At 44.5% G+C, this 22,358-nt stretch overlaps 1 protein-coding gene and 1 pseudogene across 2 annotated transcripts in view; both read left to right on the forward strand.

Moving 5' to 3' along the window:
• The window catches only part of LOC122738021 (dual specificity testis-specific protein kinase 1-like), a 43,730-nt gene extending 24,466 nt beyond the window's left edge, over window positions 1-19,264 (forward strand). The window contains exons 3-9 of one of the 2 annotated variants that reach the window (XM_043980061.1): window positions 10,142-10,263; window positions 11,106-11,154; window positions 11,917-12,066; window positions 12,706-12,879; window positions 14,916-14,999; window positions 16,285-16,371; window positions 17,051-19,264. In XM_043980061.1, coding sequence (XP_043835996.1) covers window positions 10,142-10,263; window positions 11,106-11,154; window positions 11,917-12,066; window positions 12,706-12,879; window positions 14,916-14,999; window positions 16,285-16,371; window positions 17,051-17,140 — 756 coding nt within the window. In that variant the 3' untranslated portion in view covers window positions 17,141-19,264. The remainder of the gene's footprint in view (window positions 1-10,141; window positions 10,264-11,105; window positions 11,155-11,916; window positions 12,067-12,705; window positions 12,880-14,915; window positions 15,000-16,284; window positions 16,372-17,050) is intronic. The other variant, XM_043980062.1, reaches the window with a different exon arrangement.
• Window positions 1,678-2,171, forward strand: LOC122738022 (annotated as a pseudogene).
• Window positions 19,265-22,358: the final 3,094 nt, after the last annotated feature.

Genomic DNA, 22,358 nt, shown 5'->3' on the forward strand with positions numbered 1-22,358 from the left:
TAAGATTTTGAGTTCCAAATTTTTCTCCCTCCCTCCCTTCCCTCCCCCCTCCCCAAGACAGAAAACAATCTGATATAGGTTATATATATATACAATCTGGATTGATTTCCAAGGAGCCATGAGGAACCTAGGCTAGTCTGTTCCTGAATACACAGAGGGATAGCCTGGCACATGGTAGGCACTTAATACATGATTATTGATTGGTTGGTTGATTACTAGGTGGGAGCTGGGATGAAAACTGCAGGAAGCCAGATTGAGGTTTGGGTCCTGCTCTGCATGCCAGAGAGAAACTGAAGCGGGTCTGGGAGCTGGAACAGCTGCAGTCTGGGTTGTTACCTAGTGATTTATGTAGTCACCAAGGCTCCCACCTACTTGCCTTTCCACCTCTAGTGCCCCTGTAAGTCAGGTGTGTTCATGGAAAGAATTCCTGCACCACTCAGATGTTAATGTATTCTCCCTCATGAAAATTATAAGCTACTTGAAAGCAAGGTCTATGTTACCATCAGCATTACTTTGCAGCCAAACAGGACCACTAAACTATTGCCTGAACTCAACATTCCATATCTCTTTGTGCATCCCTACAAGCTGTGCCCATATTCCTATGTAACCAGGTATTCAGACCTATTCTCCCTGTGCAAAGGGAAAGGCTCTGGGACCTGGCTGCAGGGCCTTCTAGGAATTATAATCCTGAAGGACAATGCCAGTTTCCTCAATGCCTGGAAGGGAAAGGCTGGTGAGAGTCCAGAGAGAGGACCAAGGGTCCATTCAGGGTTTGCCATGTTGTACCAAAATTTCCTTTCACCATTGAGTTGCCACAAAGTCGGAAGCTGCTGGGAGTTCATTATTTCCATTACACTCAAACATTCTCTAACATGTGATAACACATGGTAGGCATGCAATAAATGTTTAATAATTGATTGATCAGCTAGAAACGGGCAGGGAACATTTGCGCATGACCTACACAACTCATATTACAACTGGGATACACTTTTACCTCAACTCTACATTTCAAAAATCTTTTCTTCCTTTGAGAATCAACTTGGGTGTTGCCTCTAAGAAGTCTCCCAGGGTCAGCTAAGTTAGTCCATTTTTCTTCCTCGGATTTTCCTGTGACACATTGTCCATTCTCTCACATCCTCCCCCTCCCTTCATTCCTCTTCTTGCATTATACTTATCCATGTGCATGTGCCCTACTTTTCCAGGACTAGCATAGCCACATAAAGAGAGGCTCATTAGGTTGACTGCTGGGTGATGAATTCTTTGGCCACAGCAACCCATCAAACAAAGGCAGGTACAAAGTGGTCCTCATTCTTGTGAAGCTTCTTTCTACTGCTGCAGTGATAGCGACAGAGTGGTGGAAAAGAGGGAGAGGATCACTCGCTCGCCAGCCAGATGTCCTGGGCAGCCTCTGTGTCACCTCCATCCTCTTTCTTAGAGGAAAATGCTCCCCCCTCTCTTTTTTCCCCTTGGGGCAATGAGGGTTAAGTGACTTGCCCAGGGTCGCACAGCTAGTAAATGTCAAGTGTCTGAGGCTGGATTTGAACTCAGGTGCTCCTGAATCTGGGGCTGGTGCACTCCTCCACACTCTTGACAGTAGCAGTGTTGGAGATCTTGGCTCTCCCTCCTCTCTGCCTCCAACAGAACCTGACCAGGTTCTGGCTCGAGGTCTTTGGAAAGATGGCCTCAGGGGTGCAAGTAGCTGATGAATGAAGTAAGCCACATTTTCTATGATGCAAAGGCTCCAAATGTTCCACGTCAGAAGAAATCAAGAAAAGAAAGAAGGCAATTATCTTTTGTCTTAGTGCTGACAAAAAATGCATCATTGTGGAAGAAGGCAAAGAGACCTTAGTGGGAGAGATGTTGGTGTAACCATTACAGATCCTTTCAAGCACTTTGTGGGAACGCTTCCTGAAAGGGATTGTTCCTACGCTTTATGTGATGCAAGCTTTGAAACAGAGGAATCAAGAATAGAAGAACTGACGTTTTTTCTATGGGCCCCAGAACTAGCACTTCTTAAAAGTAAAATGATCTATGCAAGCTCCAAGGATGCAATCAAAAAGAAATTTAAAACCCAATGTCAAGCAAATGGGCCAGAAGACTTCAACTGCGCTTGTGTTTCTGAGAAACTAGGAGGATCTTTAATTACAGCTTTTGAAGGAAGTCCTGTGTAGATGGACATTCAGTGACACAAGCTGAAAAGCTTTCATGTTTAATGTATCTTTTTGCTAAAAATGTAAAACAAATATATTTAGGCCAGGGTTTCACTGAGGGGGAGCTGTCTTGTTCTAGATTAAACTAGATATTATATAAACCTGTATAAAATAACCCTAAATAAATCTCGAGTCTAAAGTTTCATGGTTGTAAATTAAATTTTTGCTAGCTGACAGTCTATTTGGCAAGTTGGCTTTAAGATTATTGTTTAAGTTCAGAATTTTTAATTATACAATTAAAACAACAAAAAAAGTGGCTACAAGGATAGATTGAAGAATTAATAGACATGTTTGTAACTTCTATAGTTACTATCTCTCCTTTGATTACTCTATTGGTCATAATCTGATAGCAATTTAGGCCCATTAAAACAAATTAACAGGGGCAGCTAGGTGGCGAAGTAGATAAAGCACTGGCCCTGGATTCAGGAGGACCTGAGTTCAAATCCAGCCTCAGACATTTGACACTTACTAGCTGTGTGACCCTGGGCAAGTCGCTTAACCCTCATTGCCCTGCAAAAAAAAAAACCCTAACAAATAAACAACCTTCCTTGAGCTAAATAGAAACTGGCTTTAAGGGTTTGAATGAATGGAAAGCACTTTTCCTCAAAAATTCAATAACCAACATTAATTCACTAAATAGAGAGGTAAATCATTAGGCTGTCTCTACTTGAACAGTTAATGTCTGATAAAGACTTCCTTAACTGATGCTGAGTGAAGTGAGCAGAACCAAGAGAACATTGTACACAGTAACAGCAACATTGTGTGATGATCAGCTATGATAGACTTCGTTCTTCTCAGCAATGTAATGATCCAAGACAATTTCAAAGGACTCATGATGGAAAATGCTCTCCATATCCAGAAAAAGAACTGTGGAATCTGAATGAAGATTGAACCATGCTATTTTTACTTTTTGTGGTTTTTTTTTTTCTTTTTTGAGGTTTTTCCCTTTTGTTCCAATTCTTCTTTCACAACACGACTAATGTGGAAATGTTTAATGTGATTGTACAAATATAATTTATGTCAGATTGTTTGCCATCTTGGGAAGGGGGAGGAAAAGGAGAAAGGGAGAAAAATTTGGAACTCGAAGTTTTATAAAAATTAATGTTGAAAACTATTTTTACATGTAACTGAAAAAATACTATTAAGATAAAAAACTATCTTAAAATTGTGCACATTAATAGTGAAAACTAATCTTTCAAAGCACTATTTGAAGTACATAGAACATAGGAAGCAACTCCTTGAACCTGTAGTAAAGCTCTTCCATTCACTGGTGGTAAGACTTTGTTCTGATGAATTAATCTTTCATTCGGGAATCACAATGCATTTTTTTTGGGGGGGGCAGTGAGGCAATCGGTGTTAAGTGACTTGCCCAGGGTCACACAGCTAGTAAGTGTCAAGTGTCTGAGACCGGATTTGAACTCAGGTGCTCCTGACTCCAGTGCTCTATCCACTGCACCACCTAGCTGCCCCCACAATGCATTCTTCAGTGAATGTGCAACACCTTTATGTACACTAAATTGTTATACAAAACAAATTATACCTCTGTAGTACCTTGGTTTGCTGATGAAAATGACAACACATGTTGACAAGCTAGGAGGCTTGTGATATCTTAAGTTGTATATCTGTCAAAACTTTGCTGCTCCTATGTTTCTAAGCCAGGGAAGATCATTAAGCAGATGTTTACTTTGGGACATGGGGAGACTTCTTAATTTCCTATAGAGATGTATTGATTGTATGTGAAATGGGTAATATGTATGAAACATTATAGTCACCTTAATCATCTGCTTTATGAAACTTTTCAGTGATTGTCAACACCATGGATGTAACACTTCGGAACAGTGTAGAAATGCACAAACAAATCTAGAAGGAGGCTTTATTTAATGAAGGAAGCAGTTTTAATAAAACAAAAATAAATTAAAATAATATTTTTTTAAAAAGAAAAGAACTAGAGAATGACAAGAATGACATAGTTTTTGGACCACCTATAAGCATTAACCTAGCTGTTGGTATCCCATGTATTTTTTTTTTTTTTTGGTGAGGCAATTGGGGTTAAGTGACTTGCCCAGGGTCACACAGCTAGTAAGTATTAAGTATCTGAGGCTGGATTTGAACTCAGGTCCTCCTGACTCCAGGGCCGGTGCTCTATCCACTGCGCCATCTAGCTGCCCCCAGTATCCCATGTATGAGATACAGTGGATAGATTGCTATAGGTTATGAATCAAATTAGTGTTTGACATTCCCACTGTGACTGTAATGAAAAGACAAAAGAAAATTTTGGCTAGAAGGGAAGATGGTTCATAGATTCTCCTTGGAGAAGTGAATAAAGGAGTTGATGGAGTTGGTTTCATCCTGTATCCAAAGGAAACAAGAGACAGAATTTCACGGGAGAGTTGTTCATCATGTATTTTAGTACTTAGGAGTTTTGCAATTGTTTAAAAAAAAAATAAAAACAAAACCTACTTTGAAAATAAATGCAGGGGGCAGCTAGGTGGTGCAGTGGATAAAACACCAGCCCTGGATTCAGGAGGACCTGAGTTCAAATCCGGCCTCAGACACTTGACACATACTAGCTGTGTGACCTTGGGCAAGTCACTTAACCCTCATTGCCCTGTGCAAAAAAATAAAAAAATAAATACATTAAGAAATTAAATGCAGCAGGGGCAGCTAGGTGGCACAGTGGATAAAGCACTGGCCCTGGATTCAGAACCTGAGTTCAAATCTGACCTCAGATACTTGACACATGTGACCCTGGGCAAATCACTTAACCCTCATTGCTTGGGGGGAAAAATATCTTGTTAAGATCCTCCAAAATCAAATAGCACATATACTTTAATCCTAAGGGGCTTCATTTCAAAGATGGACAAAAGTATGACATAGCTCATTTGTGGAATCTTATGGAGAAGGATGATGGGATAGTATAAACAATATCACTTTGCAATTCATTGAGAAGCAGTAGAAGGGAAAATATTGCCAAGAAAGCTTGGCAGGATTCCAAGTAAGAAAAAAACATCTCATATAAGGTAAACAATGGAAAAGGTCTATGAAGATTTTTCATAATAAACTCTTTTCTCTCTTCTTGACAGCAGTAGAGATACCACATGTAGCCTTATGCATCACAGTGTACAATATACTCATGAGGGTGTAAAAGTGGCATTAAAGAAAACAAAGATAGGAACTGGGAGTAAGGAGGAGCAGCTTAGGTGTCAAAATGGATAGAGCAAAGCTTCTTAAACTGAGGGCTGAAAAACTGAATGTGGAGGTCGCAAAAAATTTGGCAACAGTAAAAAGTTACGTATACCTATTTTATGTACCCATATACCTGGTGTCACGTAGAAATTTCTTGGGTGAAAAGGGGTTGTGAATGGAAAAAGTTTAAGAAGCCCTGGGATAGAGTGGAAGCCCTGGAGTCAGGAAGACTCTCTTCATAAGTTCAAATCTAACCTCAGACACTTACTAGCTGTGTGACCCTGGGCAAGTCACTTAACCCTGTTGGCCTCAGTTGACTCATCTGTAAAATGATGTGGAGAAAGAAATGGCACACTCCTACAGTATCTCTGCCAAGAAAACCCCAGATGGGGTCACAAAGTCAGACACAACTGAAACAACTGAGCAGCCAAAGAACTAAGTATGCACAGACTAGTATAAGACTAGACTTGGTCTAGACTAAGTATGCACAGACAGTATTCATGCTGGAGGCAATAATTATGAAAGTGTTGAGGGATTCTTTTTTAAATTATAAAAAAAAAATTTCAAATTCAATTTTATTTTATTTTCAGGTCCATATTCCTTGCCCCCAACTGGGAAAACAAAAAACCCCAATCCAAACCCAAACCCAAAAAAACAATTATAAACACATATAGTCAAACAAAACAAATACCTGCTTTGGAGTTGGAAGGAAACTTAAAAAGTCACCTAGTCCGACTCCTTCCATTTCCAGATAAAGAAACCGAGGCCCAGGGAGATTAAGTGACTAGTCCAATAAGTGGAAGAACCAGAACTCCACCCCAGGTTCTCAGAGTCTGAATCCAGGGTTCTTTGTACCACATTACCCTGCTTCTCAAACTCTGTTTGATGAGCCTCTGGGTATTAATGTGAAATGAAGCATACAATGGAAAGACATCTGTTCACCAAAGTTGTTTGCCACTGATGTGGACAACGTCCAACACAGTGAGCTCTGCTTGTTTGCAGACGACGTTGTGCTGAGGGCATCAAGCCCTGAAACATTGCCTCCCAAATGAGATCTGTAATCACGCAAAAGAATTGAATCTGATTAGCAAACCAGGTGGATGAAGATTACTTATGGTTTAGACTGTGATATGGAATATGACGGACAAGACTGTTGCCGGGCTGTCAGTATGTATATCTTGCTTGGACACTCAAATGCACAATCATCTGGGCCTGGAATTGAACAGGAGGAGAGCAGTCTAGATTGCTAGTGGGAAACTGGATAGTGCTTGTAATGACCCTCAGCTTCAACCTGAAGCAATATTCCTCCAGTTATGAGAGGCCAGGGAGGAGAAGCGAAAGGAGTAAGCATTTAGATAGGGCTTTACAAGTTTTATCTCATTTGTTCCTCACAACAGCTCTGGAAGGCAGGTGCTCTTATTAGCCTCATTTTACTGTTGAGGAAATTGAGGCAGATGGAAGTGACTTGCCATTGGTCACACAGCTAGTAAGTACCTGAGGTCAAATTTGAACTTGGATCTTCCTGACTTCATGCCCAATACTTTACAGCACCATCTAGCTGCCTCAGAGCAATATGGTATAGTGGACAGAGAGCTGGCCTTGGAATCAGGAGATCCTGGGTTCAGGTCCTACCTCGGACACATTTTGTGTCACCTGAAGCAAGTTACTTAATTTCTCAGTATCTCAGTATCTATAAGGCTGTAAGTTGTTGTGCAGGTGCTAAACTGTGTAGGAAGGAGTTCCTCATCAAGTACTAGCTCTCTGGACTAGTGAAATCACAGATTTGGTTTATATGTGTATGTGCATATATGTACATACATATATATATGTGTGTATGCATATATAATATATGGTTACATATAACATGTGTGTGTATTGTATATATATACACATGTGCCTATGTATATATATCTCCTTCCTTCCTTCCTTTTTTTTTTTTTTGTGAGGCAGTGGGGGTTAAGTGACTTGCCCAGGGTCACACAGCTAGTAAGTGTCAAGTGTCTGAGGTGGGATTTAAACTGAAGTCCTCCTGACTCCAGGGTCTGTGCTCTATCCACTGCACCACCTAGCTGCCATATATATCTCCTTCCAATGACGATGACATATGGTGACAGTTCTTCATCTCTGAAGAATAAAAAATTGTGGGTCACCCAACAGAGAGGTGAAAAATGGGTCAGAATAGTAATAGCCAGCCTCTATCCACCACTTTAGGTAGCTGGATGGCTCAATGGATAGAATGTTGGGCCTGGAGTCAGAAAGACCTGAATTCAAATCTACCTTCAGATACTTACTAGCTGTGTGACCCATGGCAAGTCACTTCACTTCTGTTTGCCTTAATCCACTGGAGAAGGCAATGGCAAACCACTCCAGTATCTTTACTAAGAAAACCCCATGGACAGTATGGTTCACGAGGTCACGAAGAGTCAGACACAGTTGAATAGCTGAGCAACAACCATGTGCCAGGTTATCAATGGAGAATTGTTCAAGAGAAGTAGCATAAAGGGGTGTCATCAGCAGGAGGTGTGACTGCAGAGAGAGATGGGCTCGCTCTCTGTAGCAAGAACAAAGGATAAGTCAGTGACCAGCTTTTGTGCCCCACTGGTAGACATGCAGTTTCAAGAGCTCCAGCGGAATATTAGATGGGTCCCCTGTGGGGGATGCAAGCAAGAGTCCTGCTAGATGAGAATAGGTCAATCGATTGTGAATTGTACTGTCCGAAGGGTTGCTGACATTGCTGATATCACAGCTCCATCAAAGCACTGTACTGTACATATGGTGTCCTCTCTGTGATCTTACCCACTCCCGCCCCCAAGAATGCAAGAGCCTTCTTCATTTTAGCCTTTGTATTTTCAGTGCCCGGTATGGGCTTTGCATATAGTAGTGTGGGGATTATAATTGCCCAATCTGCAAGAAAAACCACTGAGGTGGAGCTCTGAGCCAATGACACTTTATTTTTTTTTATTTTTTATTTTTTTAGTGAGGCAATTGGGGTTAAGTGACTTGCCCAGGGTCACACAGCTAGTAAGTGTGTGTTAAGTGTCTGAGGCCGGATTTGAACTCAGGTACTCCTGACTCCAGGGCCGGTGCTCTATCCACTGCGCCACCTAGCTGCCCCCCAATGACACTTTATTAAAGGGTCCATGGTCCTTTCTAATGAAGTGGACCTCAAATCTTCCTCATGATCTGAGATGCTCACTTCCTCCAGGGCCTTGCTTTTACAGGGTTTGACACCAAATAGTAAGGCATGGTGAAATACAGATTATCGTTGTTTGATAGACCTTGCTCTTGAGCACCAAAAATGACCTATTAGCAAGGGGGTCACAAGTTGGAAATAGCAGAGGGCATCTTCACTGACTAAGTGGTCACAAGATGGTCACCTGTTCGTGTTGGCTAAAAGAGAATGGTCCAGAGGTACAAAAAAAGTTGGGGGACCTTCCAAAGCATCAAGGCATCCCACCCACGCTGGGTTTGGATGTGGAATTTGAGTAAAACGGGATGGAGATACTTGGTCAGCATTCCTGTGGTTGCGCAAGTGGGCTTCCGAACTGGTAAACAAGTACGAACATTACATTAAAGTTTGTAGTCCCTTATAAAGGCCTGCTGTAAGAACCTATCTTATCTAATTATCCCTTTATGATTTATGTAAAATATCAAACTGATTAATACTGATTGCAATAGAGTAGGGGTCCAAAGGAATCATTTCTCACAGTAGGAATTTAATAAATGTTAGTTGATTATTGATTGATTAAGTGACTTGCCTGTGATAACAAAGCCAGAGAGTACAGGAGAATGGATTTGAACTTGGCCAGGTCTTTCCTGATTCCTAGTTTATTATATCAAACTTCCTCTCCATTCATGAATATATGACAGCCAGGTAGGGGTCACTTGGCTCTGTTGCCCTGCCTCTGGCTCCTTGGGGCTCATAGGTCTGTTAGGAGAGGAAGGTCATAAGGAAGGTCAGCTGTGTCAGGGGCCAGAGAAGGGACCTTAAGTGACCATGACTGAGAATCTGTCCTCCTTGGTTTCCCCAGTGCTCCCTGAGGGGCCATCTCTGGATCTGGTGACTGGGCATTCTGATGAGGTTGGTGTCATAGACAGATCCACTTATCTGAAGGTGGGGGTGCCATCTGCTATGGCTCCTGGAACCTCCTCAGCTCCCCCTGCTGAATAGAGATCCATAGAGGGCCCCCTCTGACTGCCTCCATGGGCTTTAGCAGCTTCTCGGCCGTGGGACTTAACACACTTTGTTTAGACCTACTTAGTGCACATATCATGTACTGCTCTGTATTTTACTTACCTGCTTGTGGGTGCTATCCAGGAGGTGCTGGTCAATGTTTTTTGAAAAGGCAGCACACGCTTTTAAGTTTAAGGTACATATCCTCATTTTGTCCATCATTTTCTTACCTTCTGGCAGTCAACAAAATAGTAAATCAAGCCTTGGTGTGTGGCCTTTTTGAATTTCTGAGGTGTAAATGCTCACAGTGAAGATTTAACACCTGGCTCGCAAGAGTCAGGATGGGCTGGCTCCATCACACACCTGACTCCAATCCTTCTCCAAGACTGTAGGCTTCATGAACGGAGGGACGGTGTTTTCCCCAAATGTTTTTCCATTTCCCCCAGTAAGTGTTTAATAAATGTTTGCTGAGGGTATGAATGAGAAGAGGGATAGACACATGGGAAACCCTGGTCTGGGGGAGGAGGCCACTGCCACATTGCCCAGGGACCTGACCCAATGTTTCCCCCAGGTGACCCAAAGTGCGACCTGCAAGGTGATGGTGGTGAAGATCTATAAGAATGATGTGGATCAACTGGTCATCCTGAGAGAGATCAGCTTGCTGCAGAAGCTGTCCCACCCCAACATTGTCAGGTAGGTGCCGGTTCTGGGGATGTGGGAGCCAAGAACAGGGGCTATGTGACCAGAGAGCTTTAGGGTGGGGGTAGAGTCCCAGGGACACACACAGATGCCCCAGCTCTGTCTGACAGTCTCCAGCTCTGCTTCCCTAGCCAATGTTCTCTCTTGGCTGAGTTACAGAGAGAAGTGGGGGGAAGCTGGGTCCCACGTTTTATTTCTGTGCCATCTCTGGGCTGCTGCCGCCATGCCCATTGGGTTCTGAATTCTTAGCAATCAGATGCCCATGCTATTGAGCCCACCCTCGTCTTGGTCTATCTGGGCAGACATCTATTGGCCTAGTACCTCTGCTTGTCTGTCTCTCCCATATACAGAAGCGCCAAATCCCCGGGAGGGTCTGCTTTGCTCATCTTGATTGCTTTCCATATGTAGATACTCTCTCCCCTCCCCCTAGCTGCTATTGGTAACAGAACCAGCAGCTCTAAGGTTTCTCCACCCTGTCCAGATAGGCGCAGACACCGGCTACAAGCTGCCTCGTGTTAAACTCTGCCTCGTGTCCCCGAGAGCCTCATATTACACACAGCCCCCTGTCAAAGGGAGCCTCATGTTACATGCAGCTACCTGTCACTATCAGGCACACTTTCAATAATAATGCAGCAAAACATGACATGCCAACAGGCTACATGCAGTGTCACATTACATGGCAGCGTCTCATTACACGCAGCCATCGGTGTGTTGTTGGCAGCGCCATGTTGCGGGTGTTCATATGCTGCCATGGTTATCTGGGTCAGAGCTTGGGCTTAGGGGACCTGGGGGGAGGATGGGAGAGGACTCCAAGTCTGTGACCGTGTCATCCGCAGGTACCTTGGCATCTGTGTGAGGGATGAGAAGCTGTATCCGATCCTGGAGGTGAGAGCCAAGGAGAGCCCAGGCTAGAGCTGAGCTGAGTGTGAGCGTGGGGAAGCTCCTTATCACCCCGGCTCCCACGGGACTCCTCCAACCCAGGCATGACTAGCGAGACTATTTCTGGTGATAGCAGCCCCCACAGGAGGAAAGCCTCAGACCCCTCATCTGGATGGGCACTTGGTTTGGACATAGCCAGACAGCAGATAGAAGCTAATGTTTTTTGTTGTGTTTTTTTTTTTTTTTGCGGGGCAATCGGGGTTAAGTGACTTGCCCAGGGTCACACAGCTAGTAAGTGTCAAGTGTCTGAGGCCGGATTTGAACTCAGGTACTCCTGAATCCAGGGCTGGTGCTTTATCCACTGCGCCACCTAGCCACCCCCTAGAAGCTAATGTTTAAAGGAAACCCAGGCTTCTGAGTTTCCGGTTGCTTTCTCTGAAGTTGGGGGTTCCCAGGAAGCCAGCCATGGATGTTTCAGAATGTCAGAACTTAGGGGAGCTTAGAAACTAAGACCATTGAGTCAAACATCCTAATTTTACAGATGGGGGAAACTGAGGCCCCCAAAAGGAAGTGATTAGCCCGAGGTTCCATAGCATGTCAATGGATCTCTAAAGCTCCTCTCTCTCTGCCTGCTACCAGGAGTGAAATTGGGCCCTTTTGTGATGAGGAGGCATAGGGAGGTGAGCCAGGTCTAGCCCAGGATCCCCAGGGCTCTTATTAAGTCCTACTGAGTGAGTGCCCTTCCCTTTTCCTCTCCCCTGTATGTAGTATGTAAATGGTGGCTGCTTGGAAGAACTGCTGGCCCGGCCCGAGGTACCTCTGAGCTGGAAGGAGAAGGTGGCTCTGGCCTGTGACATAACCAGGGGCATGGTGTATCTACACTCCAAGAATATTTATCATCGGGACCTAAACTCCAAGGTAGGGGGCGAGTGGAGGCTGAGGACAAACCCACGTGCTGGCTCCAAGCCCCGAATCAGCAAGTGCTACAACTACAGCCCTACTCCTCCCCACCCCCTCAGCCCTAGTTCCCAAACTCCAATCTCTCTCCTCCTCTCCTGTGTTGGTTGGAAGCCTTGACCCTGCTACCTTACACCTACTCTAGACCTAGTTATTGCTTTTTCCTCATTTACCCTTATTCCAGAAAGGAAAGGCTAAGTCCCAAGTCCAACTCATTCTTCATAACAGAAGCCCCATTTGAGCCATGAACATTAGGCTGGGACTGTCTTCTATCTGGGTGGCATTATCTCCCATCATTCCAAGGGGAATACTTGAGCACAGAGGGCACCCGACACCCCCTTACCTTTTGTCTTCTAAGATCACATAATGCTTGGGTGGTTCTAAGATCCAAAGGATGGGGAGGGAGGGAAGAAGTGATGAAGCCACACCTTTCTTCACAGCTGTGCTCCACAAGGGGAGGACTCTTAAGCATGTGGGGTTTGAGAGAGGGGCACAGTTACCCAGAATCTCTGGGCCAGATAAGTCAAGGAGGGTGTGGTGGTCTGGGCCGTGATCCACAGAAGATCTACCAGGTCTTCCAACCCCAGGTTCTCCTTCCAGAACTGCCTGATCCGTGTTACACCTCGGGGCCGGGAGGCCCTGGTTACTGATTTTGGCCTGGCCCGGGAAGTGGTGGAGATGCCTGCCACAGACCCTGAGAGGAAGCTGTCCCTGGTGGGCTCTGCCTTCTGGATGGCCCCTGAGATGCTCCGGGGGGAGCCATATGACCGGAAGGTACGGCCTGATGTTCTTGTCCTCCCGAGGCCAGGTCTTGAGTAGACACATAACTTATGAAAGGGTATATATTTAGGACCACTCTGCAAAGTGAAATGAGGGCTCTCTAAGCTTGAGAAATTTAGAAATAAAAAGGAATCAAAGATCAGTTTCTCCCACCCATTTCAGTGCCTTCCCAATGAGTGATTATATAGTAAAATCCTGCAATTGCACAAGGGTGGGGAAAAGTAAACAGGCACACAAGACTTATGTGTCCAAAGGCGATTTACTAAAGGATATTCTGAATGGTCAACTAGAGCTGGGGGGGGGGGCAGCCACCCTCCAAATCCAATTGGGACACTGTTGCTACAGCTCTAGATATGGCTTCCCAGCATTCTCCTGTTTTTGTATAGGAAAAATCCCTCTCTGGAGTGTTTGGGGTGCTCCCTCTTTTGGGGGGATTCCAGGAGGGCGACTGCTGGGGAATAAGGTATTATCTGCTTAGCGTCACTTCCAGAACTACTCTTTGGAATCTCTGAGTCCAGGAATTGGTTGAGGGAGAGCAGAGTCTGACATATGGAGGGTTTCATCTATGATGTTAGGTGTTATGAGGCCTTCTGGGCCCAGATGGTCGCTTACCTATGAGGTTATTATTGGGAAAAGAGAGGGGAACTTTGTCTGGCTTTAGGGATGGAAGCCCAAAAGGAAGAGACAGTTAACACTTGCAGGATACTGGAAATGTCCTTTAATTATTCACTCAAGTGAGGAATCAAAGGTCTTATGGAGATGCTTATATATTCTTTTTTTCTTTTTCTTTGTTTCTTTGTTTCTTTTTTTGTGGGGCAATGAGGGTTAAGTGACTTGCCAGGGTCATGTAGCTAGTGTCAAGTGTCTGAGGCTGGATTTGAACTCAGGTCCTCCTGAATCCAGGGCCAGTACTTTATCCACTGCACCACCTAGCTGCCTCCCAGGAAATAAACTCTTAATATAGAAACATCCTAACAAGGGGTTAAGGCCTTACATATATATGGTTAGCTAGACAGCCCAGTGGATAGACAGTAGGACCTTGAGTCAGGAAGAACTAAATTAAAATTCAGCCTCAGACACTTATTAAGTGACCCTGGGCAAGTCACTTAACCTCTGTTTATCTCAATTTCCTAACTGTAAAATGGGACTAATAATAGCACCAACTTCCCAGAGTTTTTGTGAGAAACAAATGAAATAATTGTCAAGCACTTAGCACTAAGTGGCCTGGCACATAGTAAGAGCTATTGTTATAAGCTATTATCATTATAAGTATAACTAAGGGGGTAGCTAGGTGCTACAGTGGATAGAGCACTGGCTCTGGAGACAGGAGGACTTGAGTTCAAATGTGATCTCAGACACTTGAAACTTACTAGCTGTGTGACCCTGGGCAAGTCACTTAACCCCTCACTGTCCTGCAAAAAAAAAAATTATATGTGTGTGTGTGTGTGTATAAGTATAAAAGTGGGTATGCTTGCATATATTCTGTAGTGAGCATTATTGATGCATTCATATTCCTCGGAATGAGCAAGAAGAGGTTTTGCAGTTAGCAGATCTCTAAGAAGCAAAACCATATGCTTAAATACATATTAAGGACAAATAGATGGAATTTCTGAGACCAGCTATTATGCAACGCAGCAGCCAGAGTGCTCTTGCCCCAGCCACAGGGTGTGGGAGCCTCTGGGATGAGATCTTGGACACATGTTTGGAGAGACACACCCATTTTCTTCTTTTCCCAAAAATGTGGTGGGGAGGTGGAGGCTGTGCATCCCTCCTACACTAGTCACAAACATGCACACTAGGAGAAAGAGGAGAGTTTCAGATTAGTGAGGAAATAGAAGGTGGTGTTGGTATCCGTTGAACTGTTTCCAAAATGCTGAGGGGGGCAAAGGGTAGAATTCCGTTTGGGTGAGGTTAAACCTCTAGGAGGGAAATTTGCCTCCTATCCCTGAAGGCCTCTCCCTGAGGTTTAGGGAGTGCAGCTCCTGTTTCCCTTGCTGCCCCAGCTCCTCCCTGTTTTTTGGCCTTGACAGGTAGATGTGTTCTCATTTGGCATTGTCCTTTGTGAGATCCTGGGTCGGATTCCTGCTGACCCTGAGGTTCTTCCGCGGACACAGGTGAGTCACACAAACATCATTTGAATTACTATTCTAAAGGAACCCAGCTAGGTGGTGCAGTGGATAAAGCACTGGTCCTGGATTCAGGAGGACCTGAGTTCACATCCGGCCTCAGACACTTGACACTAGCTATGTGACCCTGGGCAAGTCACTTAACCCTCAGTGCCCCGCAAAAAAAAAAAAAATGCTACATGATATTCTTGTTTGTTTTTTGTTTTTGTTTGTTTTGTGGGCAGGGCAATGAGGGTTAAGTGACTTGCCTAGGGTCACACAGCTAGTAAGTGTCAAGTGTCTGAGGTCGGATTTGAACTCAGGTCCTTCTGAATCCAGGGCCAGTGCTTTATCCACTGCACCACCTAGCTGCCCCTGCTACATGATATTCTAAAGGAACCATTTTAGTGCCCAGTATTGAAACTATATGTGCATCACCTCCATAAACTCAGGGAACTGTACTGGCTTCCCCTCAGGCTCTCAGGAGTATTTCTAACATATATATGAGCTTGCTAGTGACTGACCGGCCAAAGGACTCCCCCTGGCTCAGACCAGAAACAGTCCTTTTCTATTGCCCAGGACAAGGAAAAAAAAATCTCCACGGCCCCCCCCACCCCCAAGTGAAGCTGAGTTGCCCACTGAATGGCTAAGAATGGGAGGAGAGTTGGTGGGAAGGCCTGGGGGGGGACAAGTGTTGGAGTTTAAAGGCCTGAGTTTCCACAACTCTGGATAGGAACCCCACAACTTTTTGAGGACAAAGACCATCCCATATATATCTATGCATCCCCTAGGGCAAGCAGCAAGTATTTAATAAAAGTTAGTTGAATTGAATTTTCCCTTAAGCCCCGGAGAGTGAGTCGAAGTTCTGTGAATGGGGGAAAGGACTGGGAAAGCCTCGGTAAAACAGCCTGGGGTAATTGCTTCCAGAGGGTTCCCCACCCCATCCTTCCCAGAAATCTCTTTATAGGCTGGGTTCTGGGAGGATGTCTTGGTCACTTCAGGAGTTAAGTGATGAAGTAATTATAAAGAAATACTCCAGGCAAGAAGCCCCAACTAGCCCCTATGGTGCTGCTAGGCTAAGAGAACTTGGGGAAATTGAGCTGGGTAGGAGTCAGGTGAGGGGGTGGCCATAATAATGACGAGTAACTGGCACCCAAGATAAAGGGGGAAGGTTCAATTGTGGGTTCTCTCCTTTTCCTTTGTGGATATGTTTGGGGATGGGATGGGGCAGATTTTTGCAAGAGCTTCCTCCTTGCTGGATATCGGCTTACTACTGACCTTTCTCCTTTCTCAGGACTATGGACTAGATGTGGCTGCATTCCAAGGGATGGTCAGTGAGTGCCCCTCACATATCCTAGATTTGGCCGCCAGCTGCTGCCGGGTATGTCCACTGTCTTCCCACCCTCCCACTGTCTCCCTATCCCACTAGGCTTCAGCAGAGGCCATCCAGGAAATGGGTGTCAGCTTTAGCCAGGTCACCTTCAGTTTCCTATCTACAAAATGGGGATAATAACAGCACCTACCTCACAGGGTTATTGGGAGGATCTAATGAAATAACTTTTGGAAAGCACTTTGTAAACCTTAAAGTCTATGTAAATGCTGGCCATTTTTGTTTTTTCTTCTTCATGGGTCAGCCCTAAGGGAAAGCTCAGGAAACTCAAGCAGGCTGGTTCTAGTCTAGGGCCTACCTGTATGGTAGTCCTTGTCCCCACCCTTAAATTCAGGAAAACAAATAACCCTTAATAGGGTGGATGTTTCTTTTTTTTCTTTTCTTTTTTTTTTTTTAGTAAGGCAATTGGGGTTAAGTGACTTGCCCAGGGTCACACAGCTAGTAAGTGTCAAGTGTCTGAGGCTGGATTTGAACTCAGGTCCTCCTGAATCCAGGGCCAGTGCTCTATCCACTGCGCCATCTAGCTGCCCCTGGGTGGATGTTTCTAACACCCAGCCCATTGCTGGAGACAGCCAAGGGAGTCAGTCCCTCAGGACAGAGGAGACCTGGGTAGAGGACTCCAGCAGGGGTTTTGTGTGATCCTATTCTTTTTCTCTTTCCCATGTCTCAGTTGGAAGCCTTGAAGCGGCCATCCTTCACAGAGCTGCTGGAAGAACTGGAGGAGATGGCCGAGATCCTGGACTCCCAGACAGCCAGTTAGCTTTTGGGGTGTGGACTTTGGTGCCTGCTCCCCCTGACCCTCCTGTAGGGACAGACAGGGCTTCCCCATGTGACTGAGCCATAAGCAGATCCAGAAGGGGACAATTCCCTGCCTCAACCTTCATGGACTTGTTGTGCTTGCACCGCCGGCTGTTTTCTCAGAAGATTTGGTGACAAAGGAGTTCAGCAGATAATACAGAGAGATACAGAGAGTTATTACAGAAATAACTCAGATGGGAACATTTTCTGGGCTCTTTTGAAGCAAAAGACTTAAAAGACTCATTTGTAATATAAATAACCAGAAGTGCTCAGAGGATGGATAGAGATGGTCAGGTGCCAGAATTCTACTTTTCCCTGTGGGTTCCATCCTGGACACCCTGGAACCTCCCAAACCAAGGGCCAACACTCCGTTTGGGGAAGGAGAGGTTACTAGGCCAGAGCTAAAAGTCAGTCGAGGGCAGGAGCTGAAACTCAGGAGTTTCTAGCCAATTCCTTCCATAGCTTCTCCAGCTACTTTCTAACCCTGGAGAAATGTCCACCCTGGGCCCTGCTTCCCTGATTGGTGACTTCCTCTTCTGGACCACTCACTACTTCAAGAAAAGCCCCAGCTATGCCTCACTTTACCCCCATTCTGGTCGCTCCTCGTGAGGATCCTTTCCTCCTCTTCTCTCTCTCCTCTCCATTCCCTTTTTGGAACCATGAGTCATGATCAAATGAACTCTGGCAGTGTTCTTGAAGCTCAGTCAACTCCTCTAGACCCCTAGACCTCATGATGGTCTCTCTAACCTTCCCTACCTAAGTGACCTTTCCTCGCCACTGCTCTTCTTTGTGGGTTGTCTCTCCTGTTAAAATGGAAGATCATGGAGGCCGGGGACTGTCTTTACTTTTTGTATTTGTATACATGTGGGAAGTTAGGGTAAGCAGCTCCTGAGCCATGGGGGAAGAGACACTGGATCAGTAGGCACCATCTCAAGATCATAGGCATTTCTTGTCTCTTCCAACTCCTTTGGGCCTGTGGCCATAGGGCCCAAACTTGATGTCTCAGTTCTGACTGACCTTGAGAAAGCCAAGAGGACTGAAAGGAGGAGGGGAGAGCTGTATAAAAAGCCAAACTCTACTCCCCCTCCATCCTTTGACCTGGGTACCTCCTTGAGAGGAAGTGGCAGTAAAAGCTGGAGATGAGCTTTCCTGAGCCTGGAATCATCTCATTGCTACAGAGGATGTGCCCAGTCAATTCAGAAGCCTTCCTTATGGGTAACAACAGCATGGTTATCTCTCCCAGGATTTACACACCCCCATAGATGGATATTCACTTTGTTGTTGTTGGGTTTTTTTTTTGTTTTTTTTTTTTTGGCAAGGCAATTGGGGTTAAGTGACTTGCCCAGGGTCACACAGCTAGTAAGTGTTAAGTATCTGAGGCCGGATTTGAACTCAGGTCCTCCTGAATCCAGGGCCGGTGCTCTATCCACTGTACCACCTAGCTGCCCTTTGGATATTCACTCTTATTTACATTTCTTCCCTCCCACCTTTGCAAGGCACTGTGTCCTACCATCCTCTAGCTAGGTGTCTCATCCCTTTGCCTGAGTCTCATCTCATTCCCTTTGTGTGTCTCTGGGAGCAGGTGCTTTCATAAGCAAAACCCCAGCAACCTGATCACCCAGAGGCCTAAGTACATGGGAGGGGTGTCTAATGTTTGTTTACATGTGGCAGCTTCTTCTTCCCCCTGTACTTTCCACAGAGCAAAGTAGTGTGTACTCCTGTGGATTGTTGTCTTTCCCAATATTGTCACCTTGAAAACCCCAGCTAGCTTTTTCTTCATGGGACAGTGAACAAGCAAGAGCTATCTGAGCAGAGCAGGGGTGATGTGGGGAGTCCAAAGCAGGAAGCCTGCCTAGTAAGCTTCACTGTGTCTTGCTGGGTAAATTTGAAGAAGTCATTTAAAATTCTCTGGATCTTATTTCCTCCATGGGATATGACTTGCCTTGGATGGGGAGTGTTTGCAGTCCTTGAAGCACCACCTGGCTGGTTGGACTGCATCCTTGCACCCCCTGGAGGCTGGCTCCTGGATGGGAGTGAGGATAGAGTGAATTCTGTGAATGCATGGCTCTTCATTGTCCAGCATAACCAAAGGATTTGGGGGGGGAGGCGGGGGGGGGGGCGGAGGATGGCCTGGGTAAGGTGTGGAACATGTGCAAACAGCATGTATTCCAGAACTCTCTGGCTCTGATCCCCGACCCAAGGTCCCAGGAAATGTCTTACTAAATAGGAGAAATAAAGCTTGTTGAATCTAATAAATTGTTGTTCAGTTGTTTTCAGTCATGCCCAGCTCTTTGTGACCCATTTTGGGGTTTCCTTGGCAAATATACTGGAGTAGTTTGCCATTTCCTTCTCCAGCTCATTTTACAAATGAGGAAATCAAGGCAAGCAGGATAAAGTGACTTGCAGAGGGTCATATAGCCAATAAGTGTCTGAAGCCAGATTTGACCTCAGGGAGATGAGTCTTCCTGACTCCAGGCCCAGCACTCTATCCACTATGCTACCTAGCTGCCCTGATAAATTGTTTAGTTTCATATACTCTGTTTTGTCCTCAATAGAAATTATGCGTGCATGCATGTGTGTGTGTGTGTGTGTGTGTGTGTGTGTGTGTGTGTGAGACAGAGAGAGAGAGAGATAGAGACAGAGACAGAGACAGAGTCAGAGATGGTCCAGCTGTGTCTCTGTCAGATTAAATCTATCTCTGTGTGCATCACTCTGTGAGTGTGTATATCCATCTACATCTGTATTTATATACCTATGCATATCTCACTGTGTATGCATTGCTGTGGAGTAAGACTTGAATTTGAGTTCTGGCTTGGACATTAGCTGTTTGACCAGGAGCTAGTTACTTAAACTTCTGGGCCTCAAATTCCTCAACTGTAAAATGGATATAAATCATACTCCCATTACCCAGGGGGCTGGTCTGTATCTATGGTTAAAGCTTCACTCTGTTAAGCAAATTAAGGGTCAGTCTGTGATATGAGCTTAGTCAATGCTTAAAGAATATTCATGCCTCTCCCTCTTCTCAGTCCAGGCAAAGAGTGATCCCTCACTATGGATATCCAAGGATTTATAAATAGATTTTCCCCATGACTTTGGGTAAAGGACTCTCTATTTCCAGCTATGAGGAAATTCTCCCATGCTAGTGTATCACCTTCAGCTGAAGGTGGCAGCTGAAATAGAGTATACTTAGAGATCCAACTGGAAATTCTTTGTGTCACAATCTGCCCCCTCCCCTCCCCCCGTATGGATCTAAATGTGTGTATGGGGTGGGAAGGGGGAAGGAGCCTAGGATAATAGGGAAAGGGGTGGGACTGTCACATAAATCTTTTCCTGATGTCTCCAGCAAAATGATTAGTTTAGTAATTCTTATCTATCTGAGATTTTAACAATCCACAGTGCTTTCATAAGGCTCAGAAACAAAGAACTAGTAGTTCTGACAAAAATTTGCACTCCAAACCCTATTCTCAGCTATAATCTTCCACTTGTAGGTCAGAGAGCATTTAACAATCTTTTTTTTTTTTAATTTTAATTTTTTTTTTTAGTGAGACAATTGGGGTTAAATGACTTGCCCAGGGTCACACAGCTAGTAAGTGTTAAGTGTCTGAGGCTGGATTTGAACTCAGGTACTCCTGACTCCAGGGCCGGTGCTCTATCCACTGTGCCACCTAGCTGCCCCAGCATTTAACAATCTTTTGATGATGGCATGCAATTAATGGCAGATATTTTTAATCCTAGAGATTGTTCAAGAAACAATGAAATTTGGACTAAGGTTTGTGTCTGAGGGTTCACCCTGGATGTGGAGGAAGAAGACACAGAATCGTGCCTGAGAACCCTTAGGAGAGGTGTTTATGTTGCCACTAGGGAGACGTGTAAGTAGCACCTGAGGGCTTTCAATATGGCTCCCTTCTCTGACATTTAATGAAACTGAATAGTTTTGCTAAAATAGGGAACTAAATCAGGTATTATACATTCTTGGCACTCATTCCTGAATAATTGCCACCTCCGCATGTGTCTCCTAGGGAGCCTTAGTCTCAGCTCTCAAATAACCATTCTGTCCCCTCAACACACTTTGAAGGGGCTAATTAATCACAGAGAGGAAATAAAAAACTTTGCTATAGCTCTCAGGAACATTAGGCTCTAGTGATGGAAATGGAGGATCACTGAAACTCTGGGCAGGTTTCGAGAGTCCATCTTTTCAATACAGGAACTGGAGAGAATAACAGAGCTCAGAACACAGACACCATTTTCCTCCCATCTTTCTCTAACTAATCCCCATACTTCAGTAATCCTGGGTCTTGTCCTCAATAAGATTTCTTTTCTTTTTTCTTCTTTTTTTTTTGCAGGGCAATGAGGGTTAAGTAACTTGCCCAGGGTCACATAGCTAGTAAGTGTCAAGTGTCTGAGACTGGATTTGAACTCAGGTCCTCCTGAATCCAGGGCAGGTACTTGATCCCCTCTATCGCATAGGTGCCCTTCAACAAGATTTCACCTAGCATTTTGGAGGGTGGTGGGGGGTGGTAGGTATACAAAACTAAGAATCTCTATTATGTTCAGCTTGTTTTAAAAAAATAAAACAAAACTAAAACTAAAACTCCATTACTTTCTTCCCCCTCCCCCTTAATAGTATTTTATTTCCAATTACATGTAAAGATAGTTTTCAACATTCATTTTTGTAAGATTTTGAGTTCCAAATTTTTCTCCCTCCCCCCTCCCCAAGACAGCAAACAATCTGATATAGGTTATATATTACAATCATGTTAAATATATTTCCACATTAGTCAAGTTGTGAGAGAAGAATCAGAACAAAAGGGGAAAAAAACACAAGAAAGAAGAAACAACAACAACAACAAAACAGATGTGGAGAGCATTTTCCATCATGAATCTTTTGGCATTGTCTTGGATCATTGTATTGCTGATAAGAGTTAAATCTATCACAGTTGATCATCACACAACGTTGGTGACACTGTGTCCAATGTTCTCTTGGTTTTGCTCATTTCACTTCATGTAAGTCTTTCCAGGTTTTTCTGAAATCCACATACTCATTCTTTCTTACAGCACAATGGTATTCCATTACTTTCATATACCACAACTTGTTTAGCAATTCATTGGTGGGCATCCCCTCAATTTCCAATTCTTTGCCACTACAAAAAGAGCAGCTATAAATATTTTTATAGATGTGG

Source organism: Dromiciops gliroides, chromosome 2 (genome assembly GCF_019393635.1).
Source record: "Dromiciops gliroides isolate mDroGli1 chromosome 2, mDroGli1.pri, whole genome shotgun sequence".
NCBI lineage: Eukaryota > Metazoa > Chordata > Mammalia > Microbiotheria > Microbiotheriidae > Dromiciops > Dromiciops gliroides.